The sequence below is a fragment of the Lutjanus erythropterus genome, chromosome 12, assembly GCF_056507025.1.
Source record: "Lutjanus erythropterus isolate fLutEry1 chromosome 12, fLutEry1.hap2, whole genome shotgun sequence".
In the NCBI taxonomy this organism is placed as follows: domain Eukaryota; kingdom Metazoa; phylum Chordata; class Actinopteri; order Lutjaniformes; family Lutjanidae; genus Lutjanus; species Lutjanus erythropterus.
In genome coordinates this window covers 5,918,143-5,936,392 of record NC_139328.1, presented here as the reverse complement: position 1 = coordinate 5,936,392, position 18,250 = coordinate 5,918,143, and the positions used below count along the sequence as shown (strand labels likewise).

General features: G+C 39.9%; 1 protein-coding gene across 7 annotated transcripts in view; it reads right to left on the bottom strand.

Annotated features, from left to right (window-relative positions):
* Positions 1-3,884: 3,884 nt before the first annotated feature.
* The window catches only part of pde4ca (phosphodiesterase 4C, cAMP-specific a), a 76,509-nt gene continuing 62,143 nt past the window's right edge, over positions 3,885-18,250 (bottom strand). For 5 of the 7 annotated variants that reach the window (XM_084731786.1, XM_084731780.1, XM_084731785.1 and 2 more), the window contains 14 exons: positions 16,823-16,867; positions 15,400-15,436; positions 14,626-14,699; positions 14,496-14,542; positions 13,769-13,881; positions 9,164-9,257; positions 8,522-8,694; positions 8,319-8,417; positions 8,059-8,223; positions 7,734-7,833; positions 7,426-7,580; positions 7,207-7,329; positions 6,629-6,811; positions 3,885-5,959 (listed from right to left, as the gene is read on the bottom strand). In XM_084731786.1, coding sequence (XP_084587912.1) covers positions 5,471-5,959; positions 6,629-6,811; positions 7,207-7,329; positions 7,426-7,580; positions 7,734-7,833; positions 8,059-8,223; positions 8,319-8,417; positions 8,522-8,694; positions 9,164-9,257; positions 13,769-13,881; positions 14,496-14,542; positions 14,626-14,699; positions 15,400-15,436; positions 16,823-16,867 — 1,897 coding nt within the window. In that variant the 3' untranslated portion in view covers positions 3,885-5,470. The remainder of the gene's footprint in view (positions 5,960-6,628; positions 6,812-7,206; positions 7,330-7,425; positions 7,581-7,733; positions 7,834-8,058; positions 8,224-8,318; positions 8,418-8,521; positions 8,695-9,163; positions 9,258-13,768; positions 13,882-14,495; positions 14,543-14,625; positions 14,700-15,399; positions 15,437-16,822; positions 16,868-18,250) is intronic. The other 2 variants (XM_084731781.1, XM_084731784.1) reach the window with 1 other exon arrangement.

Genomic DNA, 18,250 nt, shown 5'->3' with positions numbered 1-18,250 from the left:
TTCAGCACTACAGTATTAGTAAGAATGAATAATAGTCTAAATGCTGTAGTGGTAAGTAATTGAAATAATAACAAGTAAAAATCCTGTGAGAAGTATGAACAATAAAATATAAATATAAATATAAAATAAAGGTACTCCTTATGAAGAATTGTCATTTTTAATTGGAGGCTATTATTATTACAGATGCACAAACATGTTAGCAGCATAATTATGTTGTTGTTGGCAGAGATGAAGATAAATATATTTTATATTCTTAATTCTTTTAATGCAAAGTACATAATAACTACAGCTGTCAAATAAATGTAGTGGACTAAAAAAAACAAAACTTGTTGCAGAGAAGAAGTATAAAGTACAAAGTAGGACAAAACAGAAATAGTCAAGTAAAGTGCACGTTGCACACTTTTTACTCCACAAAACTGTTCAGCTCTCTGATTTAAATATTTTCTATTTTTATACTCACTATGCATGTTTATTGTTGTACATCAAATCAGCAAGGCAAATTCCTCAGATGTGTAAACCTACTTTGCAATAAACCTGACTGAAATGTTCAGTTACTTTCCACCTCAAATGAACATGTAATATTATCTTTTTATTTCCTCTTATGTAGCTTTAAAGTTATTCAAAACTTTATCACCTTATTCCACACTATCTGGCTTTGTCATATACTTTATATTGCATATAATCTTCCTACTCTTCATTGAAACTATAAAATGCATAGATTGGTGACATACTCAGATCACAAGGATCCATATGTTTATGACTGTACTTTGCATATTTTACATACAAAAAATTCAGTCTATGTAATCTGTCTTTAGAAAACAATATTATACATGCATTTTTGTTCATAAAAAACATTTTGTTGCTTGTTAAACACAATGAACACCATTCTTCTTTTTTTATATTCATGTTTTATGATTTAGTTTCCTCATGAAAGCAGAGAACAAGACATCAAAGAGTGAAGAGTTTTTCCTTTATTGGCAAGGCATACAGTTCTAGTTGGAGAGAGGGCAAACACACCCGCAGTTAAACAGCAGAGTTTGGATTGTCAAAGCTGTAGAGTCTCAGTTCATGACCCATATTCATACAAATCTCTAAGAACAGAAAATACTGATCTATGAAGGCTTTGAGGCCGTATGACTATTATCTTCACTATGAACCAAAGAAATCTCAGATCAGCGCGTTTACTGCAAGATCCTTCATGAATACGTGATCTGATCAGATGAGTTGAAACGGAGGAAGACAGGAGAGGAGGGATGTTTCAGAAAACCCAGACGGAAATCTGTCTCTTGACTATTTTTATACCGAGAGAAACATGAAAGTGAGTATTTCTGTTAACGTATAATGTTGTTTGCAGACATAAAGAAATGAAAAGAGAAAGGGGAAAAAGCTGAGTAATAGTTAAAATCTGTCCCGTTTTGAGTCTTTCACCCATCAAGCTACATAAAAGTACTAAACCTCAGACTAAAATAAAGTCTACTGTTCCATCGTTTCTGACAGATAATACAGAAATAATAAATAAACTGTACATGAAGCACTGTGAGGAAAATGTACAAAACCAAACAGTTAGTGACACGCACAGAGACAGACTGAGTCTTCGCATGTTGTGCTGGTTAAGCTGTTGTTAAATAGTCCTTAGTGTTGAAGGCATCCTTGAGTGTTGTTGGTCTGTTTGGTGCTGTTTTATGGCTACAGAAAGGATTGCACATGTTTTACTCCAGCATGTAAGTGACCAGAAAAAAAAATAAAAAATCCCAAGTTTGAAAATAAGGCGTCAACAAAACCCCAAAAAACGTTCAGCTCGTTCACACGTTAGAACATGATTTACTCTGTTCCATGGTAATAAAATAAAAGTTTCTCCACAGGCTAAGTTTTGTACACTGTTAAAATGAAAAAGTTGAGAAAACTCAAAACTTCAAGGCGACTTAACTTAATAGATTTGTGTTTGAGCCCAACTCAAACTCTTACATTTTAAAAAAAGTTTACCAACTAATAATATATTTTTTAGATAATTTACTTTTCTTCTTGAGATGAACATTAGATGAAAATCATATTTCAAAAATTGAGTAAACTTGTCAAAGTCAAAGTGAATAATAGTTAATAATTTAGTAATGCATTATATTACATTTTTCTAAAGGTGAAAAGTAAATTATCTCAACCTAAGATTATAGGTTGCTAAAACTTTGTGTAGTTTTATTCAAAACTCAAAATTTAAAACCAACTTATGTCAATAGAGTTTTTGAGTTTTGAGCCTAGTTCAAAAGTTTTGCCAACTAATAATGTTTAATTGACATAATTCAGTTTTCTCTTTTAGACAAACTTGAATCTTTGAGTTTTGGACACCCCAAAAATATAATACGATACATTTTTTGGGTTTCTAAAACTCTAAAAAGAAAAAAAGAGTCGGTAAAACTTTGTTTAGCTTATTTCAAAACTATGATTCAAAACTCAACAAAATCTAGTGAAGGCAGCTGCCTTGAAATAATGAGTTTTCTCAACTTGTTTTTGTTTTTTACAGTGTAAGTATTCTATATACTCTTCATATTCTTTGAATCCTGCAGCCAATGTCATGCATTTTTCAACAAAACACTTTTTTTTGCACAGTCAATTATAAAAAGAACAAAAAAAAAATACTTCAGTCCCTCCAACATCCAGCCTTTTAAGAGCTGTAGTGGTCCAGCCCGTGCAATTCAACTCCTCCACCAGGCCGTTCGCCAACAGAAAAACAGTGAAACAGTCACGTTATACATGTTCAACTGTACTGGAAGTGCAGAACTGTAAAAGTACCATACAAAGTGCTTTGGTTTTTTTTTTTCTTAGCAAATACATCAAAAAAACCCAGTCATTCACTCACACACAAATAAAACACATCACTGTTTTTAAGACAATATCAGTTTCAGTTACTGTTTGAACAGGAGTTAGAAAAAAAATAAAATAAAAGGAACAGAGACACTGGGGTCAGATTGGCACACAGGGTGCTACAATCAACCAACTTTATCAGTCACTGATGGAAAGTAGCCAGTGGCAAAATGGAAATTACAGTACGGGTTGTGTCATGCTTGCTTGGCACTTGTTTTGTCATTGACTTTGTCCCTGTGAAGAGCGAAATATTGATCAATGAGAGAAAAAAGATGAGAATAATTCTGGCACAGGAAACTGTCTCTTGGTAACCTCCCAGATTTTTTTTTTTTTTTACAGTTATGATGATGTTAAAATACTTCTAATACACTGCCTGTAGATGTTACCCCCCCAAAAAAACCTGTATTTTCAGTGAGTGGATGCTGTGTTTGACACGTTATGTAGTAATGATGATGGATTTGAATGGATAGTTTAATGCATTTGTAGCTGTACTGTAGGGTTTAGTTTTTGCATGTCTGTGCTGGTTCTGGTGAAAAATAAAGCTTCGGAAACTCATAATTTCAAGGCAACTCTCTCTCACTACACTTTTGAGTTGTGAATCAAACTATTAAAGGCATAATATGCAACATATCATTTAAAAAATCATGTACAGACTCATATTTATCTCTGGCAGTGGCTGTATCTGCAGAGCCTCTGCTCTCTGCCTGTATTTCCTTATTTTTTCGTTATTTTTCTGTGCTTGGGACGCTTTACCAGCCTTAAAAGTTGGTATTTGACATCCAAAAAATGAGATTCAGACTAAACTATCATTCTGCTGTGTTTACAAACAGCTCAGACAAATCCTGCTAATTCTACCTTTCAGTTAACAACAACAAAAAAGTTTTACAAATCTACAATCTTTTGTTGAGATAATTTACTTTTCTTCTCAGAAAAACTTAATAATTGAGGTTTAGAGACCAAAAAAATTTGTATTTCAATTGTTGAATAAATTTGTTAAACTGATTAATTATTTAATATTTTAAATCGCAACCATTTAATTTCAAGAACAACTTTTGAAATGCAGAATTTTGTGTGTTTCTTAAATTTATGATTCAACAAGTTATCTACACAAAAGATTATATGTCAGCAAGACTTGTTTTAGTTTAACTCAAACTTCAAAACTCAATGGAGTTTGACTTAAAATTCTAAAAATTAGTGGAGATGGCTGCCTTGAAATTTTGAGTTTTCTCAACTTTTTTGTTTTTACTGTGTAACAGTGGGTGTTTTGCAGTCAACAGCCTTTAATGTGTCCACATTTTGGCTCAAGCCCTTGAAACCACAACGAGGGCTCGCGATGAACAAAACTGTAAAGTGCTAAACTTGAAGGCAAACTGATAAAAATGGGTGCCAACTGTCAAGAATGAAAAAAAAAAAATAGGTGAATTGAAATAACATTTTTGAAAAATCCAACAACAAAAAAATAATCGAAAGAGCAACAAAACTGAAACATAACTGATATTTTGGGTAGTCCTACAGTTCAATACGTTTTGAATGTATTTTCCATATAGGCCTATGCAAAACCTTGCAAATCATTTGCCTCCATTGCCAGAGTTTCAGTTCCACTTGTCAACACTGGGAGGCACCATGTGCACAGCCCACATTGCTTTGGATGTTACTCACACTACACTCACTCTGGCTCAGTTTTGTCACCGTCACATCAGAACACCATAGTTTAGGATTATAAAAATGGAAATAATAAGCCTTAAAGAACTGAAAATCTCAAAATATGTACTGCCAGCCGCTCCATTATCATCATATTCTTCAAAAAAAAAAACAAACTGCCTGCTTGACACAATGAAAACAGGCTGCGCAAACACCGGCTGAAAGGAGTGCTACTTATACAATAATCGTGATAGAGTCACTCAAAACGTCTGCTACATTTAACGTTTCCTGTCTAAAATCATGCACAGCTCCGTTCTGGCATGACTTTGCTTACACTGCTGTGAAGTTTAACTTTCCTGTATCTTCATTTTCTGTATTTCACTGTGTGTGGAACTAAATAAAAGACAACAGAATAAACAAACAAATGAAAAAAAAAACAAAACTAAAAAGGCAGGCAAAACAGTATTGTCCCTGTAAATTGCAAGTTTGGCAAAATGTCTGACAAGACTTAGTCGCGTTTTCACGGCCACTCATCACTTCCTCACTTTCTTCACAAGTACTCCAAAAAGAGGAAGACAGTTCTGTAGTTTGTTGTAGTAGACCTTGGGTTGGCTGGTAAAAGGGAAGCTTTTTTAAACTTCTCATTGTCTCTGCAGAACTTTATCCACAGTGTGTCTTAGTGAAAGACACAGAACACAAAGGACCGGTCAGAAACTTGGTTTCCTGTCCTCTACTCGAGTCTATCTGTCTCTCTCCAGTGCAAGTGACTGCTGTGTAAAACTGCAGACTTTCTTAACACCCTCCACACCCATCCGCACTCCCGTGCTCCCCACCCCGAGGCTTGCTGTCACCCTGTCCGCGGAAACCAGAGGTGGTTGGTTGGAGTGGGAGGAGGGGAGTGACAGAGGATGAGGCACCGAAATCAAGAAAAATAAACAAAAAAGGCCAAAAGAAATACAACTCCTGACTGGTGCTATGTGCCGAGTCTGAAGCGCGGTACCTCAGAGACGTCCTCCTGGTCTGTTTCTCTGTCTTCTGCCATATCTTTCTCAGAGTCTAAAGAAAACGTCCTGCCTGAATCAGTAGTGAGCCTTTTGGTGAGCCGGCGAGTCGTAGCAGACACTGCATCAGTTCTGGAGAGTTCAGCCCCCCTGCTGCCGCTGTAGCCCTCCTCTTCCTCGGGCGGACTCTCAGTGTCAGACTCTCCTTCTTCTTCCAACGTCAGCTCGAACTGGAACTTGTCGGCCGATGTGGAGCCGCCGCCGCCCCCGCCGAGCGCCGAGGCTTCCCCGGAGGCTCCCTGCTCCCGGCCCTCTGGGTTGGGCGAGGGGCTGTGGGGGATCATGCTCTGGTACCACTCTCTGTTGTCCTCCAGTGTGTCCAGGATCTCCTGAGCATCTGGGTGGACGAGGTCAGCCCACGTCTCCCACAGAGGATGGACGATGTAGTCGATGAAACCCACCTGAAGGACAGGGGAATCAATACAGGGATTTGTCTTCTTCTTCGAGTCCCTTTTTTGTATTATTTTCTTAACTACTGCTACATTTCAGCTTAAAGGGATAGTTTGCATTATTTGATTTGGGGTTGTATGAGGTTCTTATAGATAGCCAGGGTCAGCAACAAAAGGTATTTTAGCCACTTATAAAAAGGCACACCTAGAAAAAAACAAGTTTAGGATATTTTTACCACTTTACTTTGCTTTCAGACAGCCTTTTCTGATGGGAACCTGCTCTTATATTAGCCAAATATTTTTCTCTCCAAACCACCAAACTCCACTGGCAAAACTAGTCATTTTACCCCACAGAATATGGGAGTTGGTGGTCTATCAGTTAGTTTGTTTGTGTTATTGTGTGACTTTGGTGAATTCAAACTATCCTTTTAAAAGACTGAAGTCACACAATAACACAAACAAACAAACAGAAGGAGGCAGCGGTAGGCCAGCAACTTCTGTGTTCTGCGAGGTAAACTCACTGATTTCACTAATGGAGTTTGGTTGGTCTGGAGAGAGCAATATTTAACTTAAGTTACAACAGTTTCTCACTGGAAAAGGCTGGCTGAGGGCAATGAAAAGTTATGAAAATATTCTAAATATAGTGATTTAAAATTTCATGCTGCAGGTTGTGTTCTGTACCTGGTTTTTCTCTATTGAGGCATTTTGTTTGTCACACATGGGACTGATCTCCATGCCCTTGTCTCTCTCTCTGTCCCCCTGGGTGAAAAACTCCACCATGATGCGGTCCGTCCACTGCCGGTACAGCTCCAGAGGCTTGGTGGGGTTGCTCAGGTCTGCACAGTGCACCATGTTCTGAAGGACCTTTGGGGACAAGAGAACGGTTTGTAAACATCCAACCAAACCAAATTTTATTTATAGCAAAGACATCTTAATACTACAAGGTATGTAAGTCCAGTATTCACTCTTCTTTTAGTTCTGTTTTGGTTTGACCAAGCCCTGAGGGAAATGTCTGACTCTTTAGCAGGAATGTTCACCAGCTAGTTGTAACTCTGTCTGTTATTTGGTGCGAAGCAGGACGTGTATAGTGGATTTTTAGAGCTTCTGCAGCTGATTAGACTTGTAAAACTGAACCAAAATAGTAAGGTCCTGGCCATAAAGCTACTAAAATCACTATGAGTGACACTTTTCACATTATACCTAGTAAAACAATTATTCACTGTTCATTGCTCTAACAAAGAATAAATCACTGTTCTCACCTGTATGCGGTCTGAGTAGTTGTCCAGCAGTAGGACTCCTAGACTGGTGACTTTCTTGGTCTCCACCATGGTTTTCAGGTCTGCCAGTAGGTTCATGTGTTTAGACATATCTGTGGCCAGCACCTGAAGTAAAGCAGCTCAGTTTTAAACATCTGTTTGATTTGTTATGTCAATAAGGCAAAGTCAATCAATCTTGAGGGTTCTTCCGAGGCGTCTTACCATATCAATGACCATTTTACGCAGCGACTGTCTCTGCTTTTTGCTGAGGTTCTGAAAGATGTCACAGTTGTCTTCCTGCAGAAGTTTAAATCCCACCGCCAGGTGGTGATTCTCCAGCACCGACGAGTCATTATACATCAGGGCCAGCTCTGAGTCTGAAGGCAGAAAAGCACAGAAAAAAGTTACAGACTGCACTGTTAACCAGAATGATACACAGACACACGTATACAAGCACCTCATCCACATAGTTAGATACACTCAGCACCCACACACATTCATATAATCCCTGCGGAGCTTTGCAGACTCACTGGTGTTGATGAGGAACTGATTGGAGACTCCAGGATGATCCACGTCGTGGATGGCGCTGGCAAACAGAGCGGCGAGGATCTCCAGATCAGTAAACACAGCCTTGAAAAGAAAAAAGAAAAATAAATATCAATATATAGATACATGCACTATTGTTTTGATTTAAAGGGATAGTTCAGATTATTTAATGTAAGACTGTGTGAGGTACTTATCCATAGTCAGTGTATTACCTACAGTACAGTAGATGGTGCCCTTGAATGGCAGCAATTATAACATAACCTATTTTCCCCCCTGGCCTTCAGTGAAGTATTTCTGATTATAAATTACCTCCAGAGCAGGTGTGGACAGTAGGACGTGTGTGGACTGGACCACGTCTGCAGCATGGATGTTGTTGTGGTAGGCCACGTCTGAGTGGTAATGATCCTCCAGAGTCATCATGAAGGTGATGAAGGTGTCCGCTGGAATCTTAAAGGACTTCAGCAGCTCACGTTCCTACAGCAACATTTGTTTGTTAGTTCAGAGTTTCATTCATTAATCTGCATCAAATGTTTGAGGTTATTCAGTACAAGGACCATAACAAGTGTTACCTGGAAGATGGTGTACATGGTGACCGTCAGTGGGCGATTCCCAGAATACTCGGAGACCTTAAAGATGTCAATACCCCATCTGTTTATGTCCTCCAACTCCTGCCAATGGACAATAAGCACAAATCATTAAAACATACTGCATACAGGAGAATACATTAAAAACAATGCAGAGAAATAAACAAGTTTTGAAACAGTCCTCATACCCTGGCGAGGAGTCCTTCCTGGCTGGCGTTGACCCCAAAGCGAGGGATGGTGGAGGGGGCGAGGCTGGGGCTGTGGGTGGCCTTCTTCACGCCACTGATCTGGGACATGGGCCGCTTCTTCTTGTCCTTCTCCTTGGTGGGGGGAGACATGATGTCCATGTCATGTTGCTTCTCTGTTGGACGGAGACAGACAAAATATAAACACCGCAGTCTCTTAGTGATCAACCAAAAAGACTTCCCACTGCTGGAAAACTGCTGCCTAATCTAATTAGTATTCGCAACTCCATTATATGAATAAAATACAATGAAAAGAGACAGCTTCACCATTTACTGAAGTTTATTAACTGTTCCTAAATACAGTACCGCTGTTTCAATTTTCAAATTACTGTGCAAATCAAATTACGGTACTGTGTGTAATTCAATTACAGTATAAAACTGCACAGTACTGTAATTAATAAATTACAGTTTCAGTGCAGCATCTTGTTTTTGACAATTTGTCATGAACTTTCAATGATCAGATTTTCAGGCTCATCAAACCATTCAGTGAACTCTTATTCTCTGTACTCTGCCTTTCATTTAATTTGTCACCCGTCTGTATGTTTATGAAGATCTTTTGGATTATCCAGAGCGGAGGTGTTTTACCTAGGAAGGTGCTAGAGATGAACTCAGACACCTGGTTCCCCGAGCGGCTGGTTTCTGACAGCTGGGTGAGCTCCCGGTTCAGCATCCTCTTGAACTAGAGACAAACACACACATACAAGCATCCATGAGTTAAAACCAACACACCCTCTCTGCTGAACGAGAAAAACTGACAGAGACATAGACAACCATTAACAATCCACAAACATATCCAGAATGACTTCACCCTTCATAGCCACCCTGGATGTATTTTACATGGTGGGAAGGATGTCGTATGGCTAAGGTCCCACGGACGACCTGAATTTTGTCATCAAAGTCTGTATTTGTTATAATTTTGCTGTTTTGTTCTGGACATGAAACATCTCTGTCCATCCTGAGAGGGAGATCCCACCTCAGTGGCTCCCTGCCTTCCATTTTTTTTCCTGTTGAAAGATTTTTTTGGGTGGGAGGCAGATTGTAAAGCCCCCTGAGTCAAATTGTGATCTGTGATATTGGGCTACATAAATAAGATTTGACTTGACTTGATTTCACCAGCGACAGCATCCTCGTGCTACACCAGCCACAGCATCCACATGTGCTTGTGCGCGAGCCTCACGTCACACTACACATGGTGCAGAGGCTTCTGATTGGACAGAAAGGCATGGGTGATTTTTACTAGTACAAGCTGCACCCAAACACTTGCTGCATACTACGCCTGTGTTCATCTACAAGTCTCATACAAAGATGTCTCAGAGAAAGACTCATCTCAGCCTTCAGCTGTCCACTTCTTCACACTCATTCACAAACTGAGCAACATGTGAGCCTCGAGCCGTCTCTCCCCCTCCCACCTCCCAGCTCATCCCTCTCGCCTCTCCTTACCTGAATGAACATCCACGACACGGAGATCAAATAACTCACTTCTGGCATTTCAGCACAAAGTGGAGCATGGGTGCAAAAACGAAACTGAGCAGGGAGAGAGCAGAGCTTTGTGGTCGTCCTCCGACCCTGCCTGTTCCACAGAGAAAGAGACAGCAGGGACAGTTTGTGCTACTGTCCTCCCGCTTGCCTGAGCAAAATCCACTGCAAGCAGACAGTCCACTGGTTAGAGCTGTGGAAGCTTTGATCAGTACGAGCTGAACTGATGGGTTAAAAAATAAAAAAAAACGCTGTTCACAGGTCCACGGCAGAGCAAGAGACTGGAAGCACAGCTGCGGGAACGCTGTGGGGATGCGAGGATGCAAGGCACTCCATCGCTCCCCCTGACTCTCCCTCATTCACTCAGTTACTGCCCGCTCTCGTATGTGTGTAAACAGAGGCAGAGCGAGGTACTCTAATCCCCGCCCCCTTCCAAAAATGTCTAAAAATAGCAGCCAATGAGGCGGCTGCTGCAGCAGAGGATGCTCCCCCATTGGGTGGGAGACGTACACTGTAGGCAGGGCTGAGTGTGTCAGGTTGTGAGACACACCATGTGCACCAAGTTTGAAGAAGATATGAAGGAAAAGCTCTGAATGGATGGGGGGGATTTCATTCATGTAGCCAAAAATAAAAACAGCACAGCATGTACCACTAAGACGTGGGAACATCGACCATTATCATGAATATGATTGTAAACAAGAGATAAGTTAATATTTTGATACAGAAATACACTCAAAACAGACTGCCTTACTATAATAAAAATAATAAGAAAAGGACAAAACTGAATAAATGAATGCTTCATTTTTTGCTTCATCTTGATCACATAAAATCATTTTAAGATGCTGTAAGCAATGCTGGAGAAAGTTTATGTTTCAGCCTCATTCCCGAGTATTAAAATTACAGACGCTTTGGATCAGTGGCTCAAAGATGGTTTATTGTTGAGTCTCATGACCAGGGAACAGGGTTAGGGAACTTCTGTTACGACCTCAAAGTCTCCAGTCATAGCAGAAATTCAATGTATTTAAAAAGTGTATTTAATTAATTTTGAGTATTTTGTAATGTTGTTTTGACATAGACTTCTTTGTCATGATGTCAAAACTGTTATATTTGACAAATTATTGATATATTTAGTTCTAGTTACTTAATTCTACATATTGCTCCTTTAATGCCACACTCTTACTAAAACTACTACATGCCTGAAATGTGATGAAATCAGTTTGTATTGAATCTATTTTTGTATTTTCAAATTAAAAGTTTCATGTATTTTCATTAAATGCATATCTTTTTACCCGTGTTTTGTCTTTTATTTTGATGTTATTGTACCCATCTCTGCATCACAGATTCAATTTTCTAAAGCCTGGGAAAGAGCCAAGAGGAGGAGCACAAATCTGTTTTTCTCACATTATTGCATTTTGCTTAAAGGTTATTATGGAACTTTTGCCCGATGACACCAAAAATAAACTGCCTACCCTGACTTTAACCCAACTTTTTGTTCAAGGAATACAGTTTTTTTTTTCAGCAGATGTTACAAGATAATTACAGACCTTTTGTTATGACAATGAGTGACAGGAAGTCACAGTTTATATTTAGTATCAAATCAGTTAACGGCTATGGAAAACATTGTGCATGGGCTTAAATGAGCATTTCCTCCAACAGAAGTGTTTCAATCGTCTCACTCCTCCTCAAAGACACTTATCAGGGATCATTAGAGATCTGCTTTGAATGAAACTGTTCAATAAGTCCGTCATCGACGCAGAAACAACGTTCACTCCCTCTGTTCTGCCTTTGTTCCTAAGTGCCAGCCTGGTTAATTCCTCCTCCTGACTGAAGATTCTCATTGACTGATCTGCAGCAATGGGGGGGTCCTGCCGCCGCCACGTGAGCGCGTGGCGTGTGTAAGGGTATATGTATCCAAGCGGGCAATGTATGTGACGGTAGGCAAGGCGGGCAATGTACATGTATGTGATGGGGAAGAAGCGTGTGTACATGTGACATGTGTATGTGTGTGTTACTATGTTGTGTGGGCGGTCTAATGATGGAATCACATGAGCGCCACGCTCCAGTCTGAGAGAAGGAGGAGGAGGAGAGGAGAGGGTACACACCGAGGAAGAATGGATGGTGGGGGATGCCGTTTCATCTTCAGCTTCCACTTCCTCATTCACATTTTTCTGCACATGAGTGGGGGGAAGGGTGTGTCTGCGTGTGTCTAGTCTCTATTTGCATGCACAGAGCCATCCCGCTCATTCATGGAGTAAAGCCCCTCTCCCCACCAGCTGACGGATGTGAGATTCTATTCATATTTTCATGATGGAGTCTCTGGGTTAGTGAGCACTCACATTTGTTTAGGGATCAGTGAAGGCTAACAGCACTTACTGTACAGAACATCACACACAATGCACAGGCTTAGTGTTGTACTTGGACCCCACTCTAATTTGAGCTGCCGAAGATTAACGTCCATTAATGAGAAACCAATGAAAATTCTCGTGTCTTATGTACTGCGCTTATTATCTGTTTTACTAGAAAAAATGCTGATGTATTTCATCTCAAAGGGGAAACACCAATTAAATTAAATTAATTTGATTGTGGCCATTAAGTTCTCATCTGAAGCAGCAGTTATAGTGCTGTAAGACAACAACAGTGGTGGACAGAACTGCTTCATAGACCCTTTAACAGTTGATGTCATTTCGGCAACAGAAGTAGCCGTCTCCCCTGGTCATCCAGACGAGTTATCAAGCTGCAAACATTAAATTAGGCGGTTTACAAGCACCAAAATCACCAAAATATAAGATTGTGGCATATATGACACATCATAATCGATATTCTACTGGTCGACTTAAGTTGTACAGACTTCTGAAAGGATCACGACCGCTTCAGAGCAATCGGTGGCATCTATGGCTGCAACCTATCGAACATGTTGACTGGACTGAGGACGTGATTAAAACTGCTCATGTTTGCAGCGGCCCATTGAGAAGCTGTCGTGGTTCACAATACTTGCTGCTAAACTGTGCACGCAGCTTGCTCACTGTTTATGAACTGTAAAAGTATATTATATATTATAGATATTCTAACAATCTAACAATCTATAGATAATGAGATAAAATTGAACGCTGCATCTGTTGTAGAACGTTTAACTTTTTCAATATGAACATTAAAATATTCTCATATTTCTATTAATTCGAAATTTATCCTTAAAAATGTATTAGGTTCCATGAAAGCTGAACAAGTAATTTAAATTTGATTGAAACGGCGATATGGCCAATATTCAGCAAAATGTGTCAAAATACCATTTTAAAATCAAATTTAATTTAGTATTTAGTATAATTTTTCAATGAAAATCGATATCACAATGATAATAATAATAATAATAATAATAATAATAATAATAATAATAATAATAATAATAATATCACAAAATAATTGCAGTTAGATATTCAGACATAGGTTTGACCTTGATGCGTTCAGGGTCACCTACTGTACCGTGCTGATGAAGCTGGAGTCTGACTGCCTTAAAAATGGCAACAAGCTGCACATGACTAATAAAATCCCTGAGGGTGGTGAATCATGGTGCAGATTAGAGTGAGTGCACTAGAACCTCACACTGAACCTGGCTGTATTAAATGTTAACCTGAATAATCTGCACCGACATCCTGTGACATGTTCAGGTTCTCACTCTGCGGTCTGACTGTAATGTTTTTGTGTCTTATGTTAAAGTACCTTGTTGGACGCCATCTCGCTGACAGAGTGACGAGTCTTCAGGGTCTCCAGTTGCTCCAGACACCAGTCCAGCTCATCTAGAGTCTCTATGGCCAGCTGCTGGTGAGGCTCCTCTGTATCAGGCGAACAGAACAAGGCATTATGGGATGGATTCAACTCCCAGAGAGCATTCATATTCTGTTCAAATGTGAAAATGCTGTTGAAGTTGAACTGAAAATGGGCTGTAGAACCACTGTTCTTTACAGTAGTAGTACTTTACAGGTGTAATTTCATTTTCATACTTCACTACATCTCTAGATACTTTGCACTGGCATAAATATTCACTCTTTACACTGCCATTTTATTATGTACGCTCATCATGTTTTGTTTATAGTGTCCAGTGCTAATATAACTAAGGTTTCAGACATACTAAAAAAAATTCTCTGCTGTTTTAGCATATTGAATAGCCAGTTACTAAGGAATTTCTGATGCAGCTTTTAAGTACATTCTACTGATAATACTTACATACTTTTATTTTTACTTTATTTTAACTTTTTTAATGTAAGTTTGTAAAGGGGTATTCCTACTTTGTAGTGTTGATTCATAAGTGTGATGTGCTATCAGTAACCCAGATTTCATAATTCACATATTTAATCATGATAATGTTGTCTCTGTGTTTGTGATCAGGGTCTGTGATTAACAATGGGATATTGATTAGTGAAAGGCCCATTGTAATACCAGTACCGACCTGCGAGGCTGGTCTTGCACATGGATGGTGGGCCTGAGGATCGCGTCCTGTGGACAGAGACCACCAAAAGTCAGCAAGCAAATGAGTATATATGTCAGGTGTGACGGTGAGATCAGGTCTTAAAACCTACTTGCTGGCTGGGCGATCTTGCTGGCCAGTTATGACGGCAAAGTTACTTCGGACTGTCCTCAGGCTGGCGAGGACCTATAAGATAAGAACAAGAGACTGAATGTACCAGATCATAAAATGTGGCATATGTAAAATTTGTGATGCAACGAAACCACAGATGTCCCTTCATTTGTGGCCTTATGTACATACACATGCCTCCACTTAATTCATCTTGGACTTGATTCTCAACATGAATCGCTGACAAGCCTTTGAAACCAGATACTGAGGCTTTCATCCTGTTACACAGAGGCATTCCCTTCTCCCTGTCTCATGTTTTGATGGCATCACTGACACTCCTCTATGTCATGTCTGTCACTCCATCTGCAGCCAAGCACTGAGTCAGCACGCAGAGAAAACCCGCAGAGTATCCGGTGTCCAGACCTGTCCCATGTAGTGGCCTTATCAGCCACGGCATGCGACTTTAAACAGCATGATCCAGCAGTATTGGATTCAGCGCTTCTTTCACTGTGTAAAGTGAGCACAAGTGTGACGCACGTCCCACGCAAGAGCCGGGCAACGCCAGCGGGATGCCTGATCCTGCAGGATGGGCCAAACATAATGCTGAGGGGCTGTTCCGAAGAGGCAGTAAAGCCCAGTCCCGTACCATCTGGACTTTATTACAGACCTGCTGTCTTTCGTTAACAAGTGAGCGTGATTTTCTTTTTATTTGACCATCTGGCAAATTTTCAGAGAGCACAAAAAGGAAAATTGCTTCCAAAGGTTTCAGAGGACTCACCTGTGCAAACGGTGTGACGATCATGTCTTCTGTGTGTCTGCAATACGAAGAGAATACACAGGAGGAAAAGACATGAATGAAGACATTGAACACTAACAAGAGGACCAAACCAAAAGAATCTCAAAGGGATAGTTTGGATTATTTGAAGTGGGGTTGTAAGAGGTTCATATTAATAGTCAGTGGATTACCCACAGTAGATGAGGGTTGTCACGCTCCCAGTTTGATGACGCAGCAAGGAGTGCAAACACAGACACTAAGGAATGTACTGTTGTGGACAGGGTCAGCAACAAAGGCCATTTTTACCACATAAGAAAGGTCCAGTTAAAAACAACCAATATTAGTTCACATGTATGATAAATTTAGAATATTTTCACTGCTATACTTTGCGGTCAGACAGCCTTCTCTGATGGGAAACTGCCGTTATACAAGCCAAATATCACTCTCTCCAAACCAACCAAACTCCTTAGGCGAAATCAGTAATTTTACCTCACAGAACACAGGAATTTCTGGTCTTCTCTTACCTTGACCTGCTAGTTTGTTTATGATATTTTGTGACTTCGGAGCTTTAAAGGCATAGTTCAGATTCACCAAAGTCACACAATACGGCAAACAAACTAACAGATCGAGGCAGCGGTACACCAGCAACTCCTGTGTTCTGTGAAGTAAAATGACTAATTTTGCCTATGGAATTTGGTTGGCTTGGCGAGAGAGCGATATTTGGCTATATAACGGCAGTTTTCTGCTGGAAAAGGCTGTCTGCTGGCAAGGTAAAGCAGTGAAAATATTTTAAATATAGCATACACTTAAACTGATCATTTTTTTAGGCGGTCCTTTCTTAAGTGACTAAAATAAGCTTTGTTGCTGACCCTGTCCACAGCATCCTTCACCAGTACTCCTGCTGCTTCTCCAAACTGGAGAAGCAGCAGGGAGGCAGCAGGTCGCAGCAGTGTTGACTGCCATCTACTGTAGGGATATACTGAATATGGATAAAGTAAATCATACAACCCCACATTAAATAGTGTGAATTATCCCTTTAATCTGCATTAAATAAAACACTTTGTTTAGACAAAATAAAGAGAGAACAAATTGGGCTGCGTATAGTAAGGTTGGTGAGGAAACGGACTGGGGTAGGTGGAAGGGTGGGTATAAACTGGAAAAAACTCACAAGTAAATAAAACCACAGGATGTGTTATTATACTTGGTTGTCTCTTATTAAACGTCACATGCAAAAACAAAGAAAAACAGAACTGGGTGGTTTAGAGGAGGGGGGCTAATGGGGATCAAGTGTTTGATATTTAGTCACGTTGGTCAGGAGGGAGGTGGGAAGTGGCAATGAAGCCGTCTAGAGGGAATGCAGGAGAGGCTTCAAGGGGACAGAGTCAGTGGTTTTTATCTTATTCTTGTTTTATCATGTTCTTCTCACCGAGATGACAACCAGTTGACTTCCCAGTGCTTCAAGCTTTCTTCCCTTCAAAAACAGATAGGCGAAGAGTCGATAAGGAGACCTGTGACTACTTACTTTACAGATTTAAATGTGTTTAGACATCATGAAGTGTGTAGGGGACTGTTTTAGGGACACACAAACAGCAAAAAAGAGAAACGACAAAAAAGTGACTCTTTCTTACAATTTCTTGAAATAGTAGATTTAAGATGCAAGAAGAATGTTGGGCTTTTCGAGACTGCAGATCAGACTGTGTTTTTTTTAGACACACACGATGCACAGCATGTTTTTATATTGCCTTGAGCTATAAAACCGACTCGGACAAGAGAAGCATCAGCAGGTGGAGCCCTCTTATCAGTCTGTGTAGGATTTGTGTCCAATACAAGCACACATGCAGAATAGCTTTGATACATCAAACATAAAGTCATGAAAGAGAAAGCACGCCACGTAAACAGTACAGCCCTTTGGCTTCAGAGGACTCTCTAGGAATCCAAAGAAAATGTCAGAAAGACTAGTTTCACATTTGCAAATAAAGCTGAGGCCGCGACTGTTTGATGCAGCTTGTAAGGAAGCCAACCTTTAAACAAATAAACCATGAATCTTAGCACTGGCGAACCTCTCAGTACAAGGAAGACAAAAACATAGACAGACGTGTCTTTTCTTTGTAACTGGTAACTGGTATCTCAGCATCAGGACAAAAGTCTTTGCACTGATGCTACACTTGTGAATATACTGTACATATTCAGAGTAAAGACTGAAAAATGTTTTATGTGCTCTAATGCACAGGACGCAATTTTTTTGGTATTGACGTTTATATAGCAAAATATCCAACTTCTATCTTTTCAATTATTTGGGCAATAAAACAGGACATTTGACCTTGAATATTTTCTGTAAAGTATGTTCTTCATGCTGTGTATTCAAAGATACACAGATCACAACATGTCAAAATGTGTGTGTGGACTATTGAGACACAACTGACCCTTCGCTAAGCCCCTCTTCGGAATAGCGACTGTCCAATCATAGATTAGCAACTGTCACTAACCACCACAAGCCTGTCAAGCTTAGCATTTTTCTAAATGTTGAAGTGGTGTGCATGGGGCTCTAAGAAGAGCGATACAGAGAGACGCCACGTTCCAAACTAAGAGTTTAGAAGGTGGTGCCTTTTTTGTAGTCATTCAAAAAAGTAAAATGTCTGGCTAATTAATGCTAGCTCACTACCTGCAGGAGGATGTGGGCTGGTGCACGATCAACATGGGACAACAATGAAGCGTCTCTCTCTGGACATATACGTTGCGTACATATTTCTGACCAATATTTGCTCGGATGTAGCTTCAGCCTCAGTCTTTTAGTGCTTACTTACGCTCACTTACTTTAAATATTCCAGAGTCTTTTACAGGGTTCTCGTTTTAA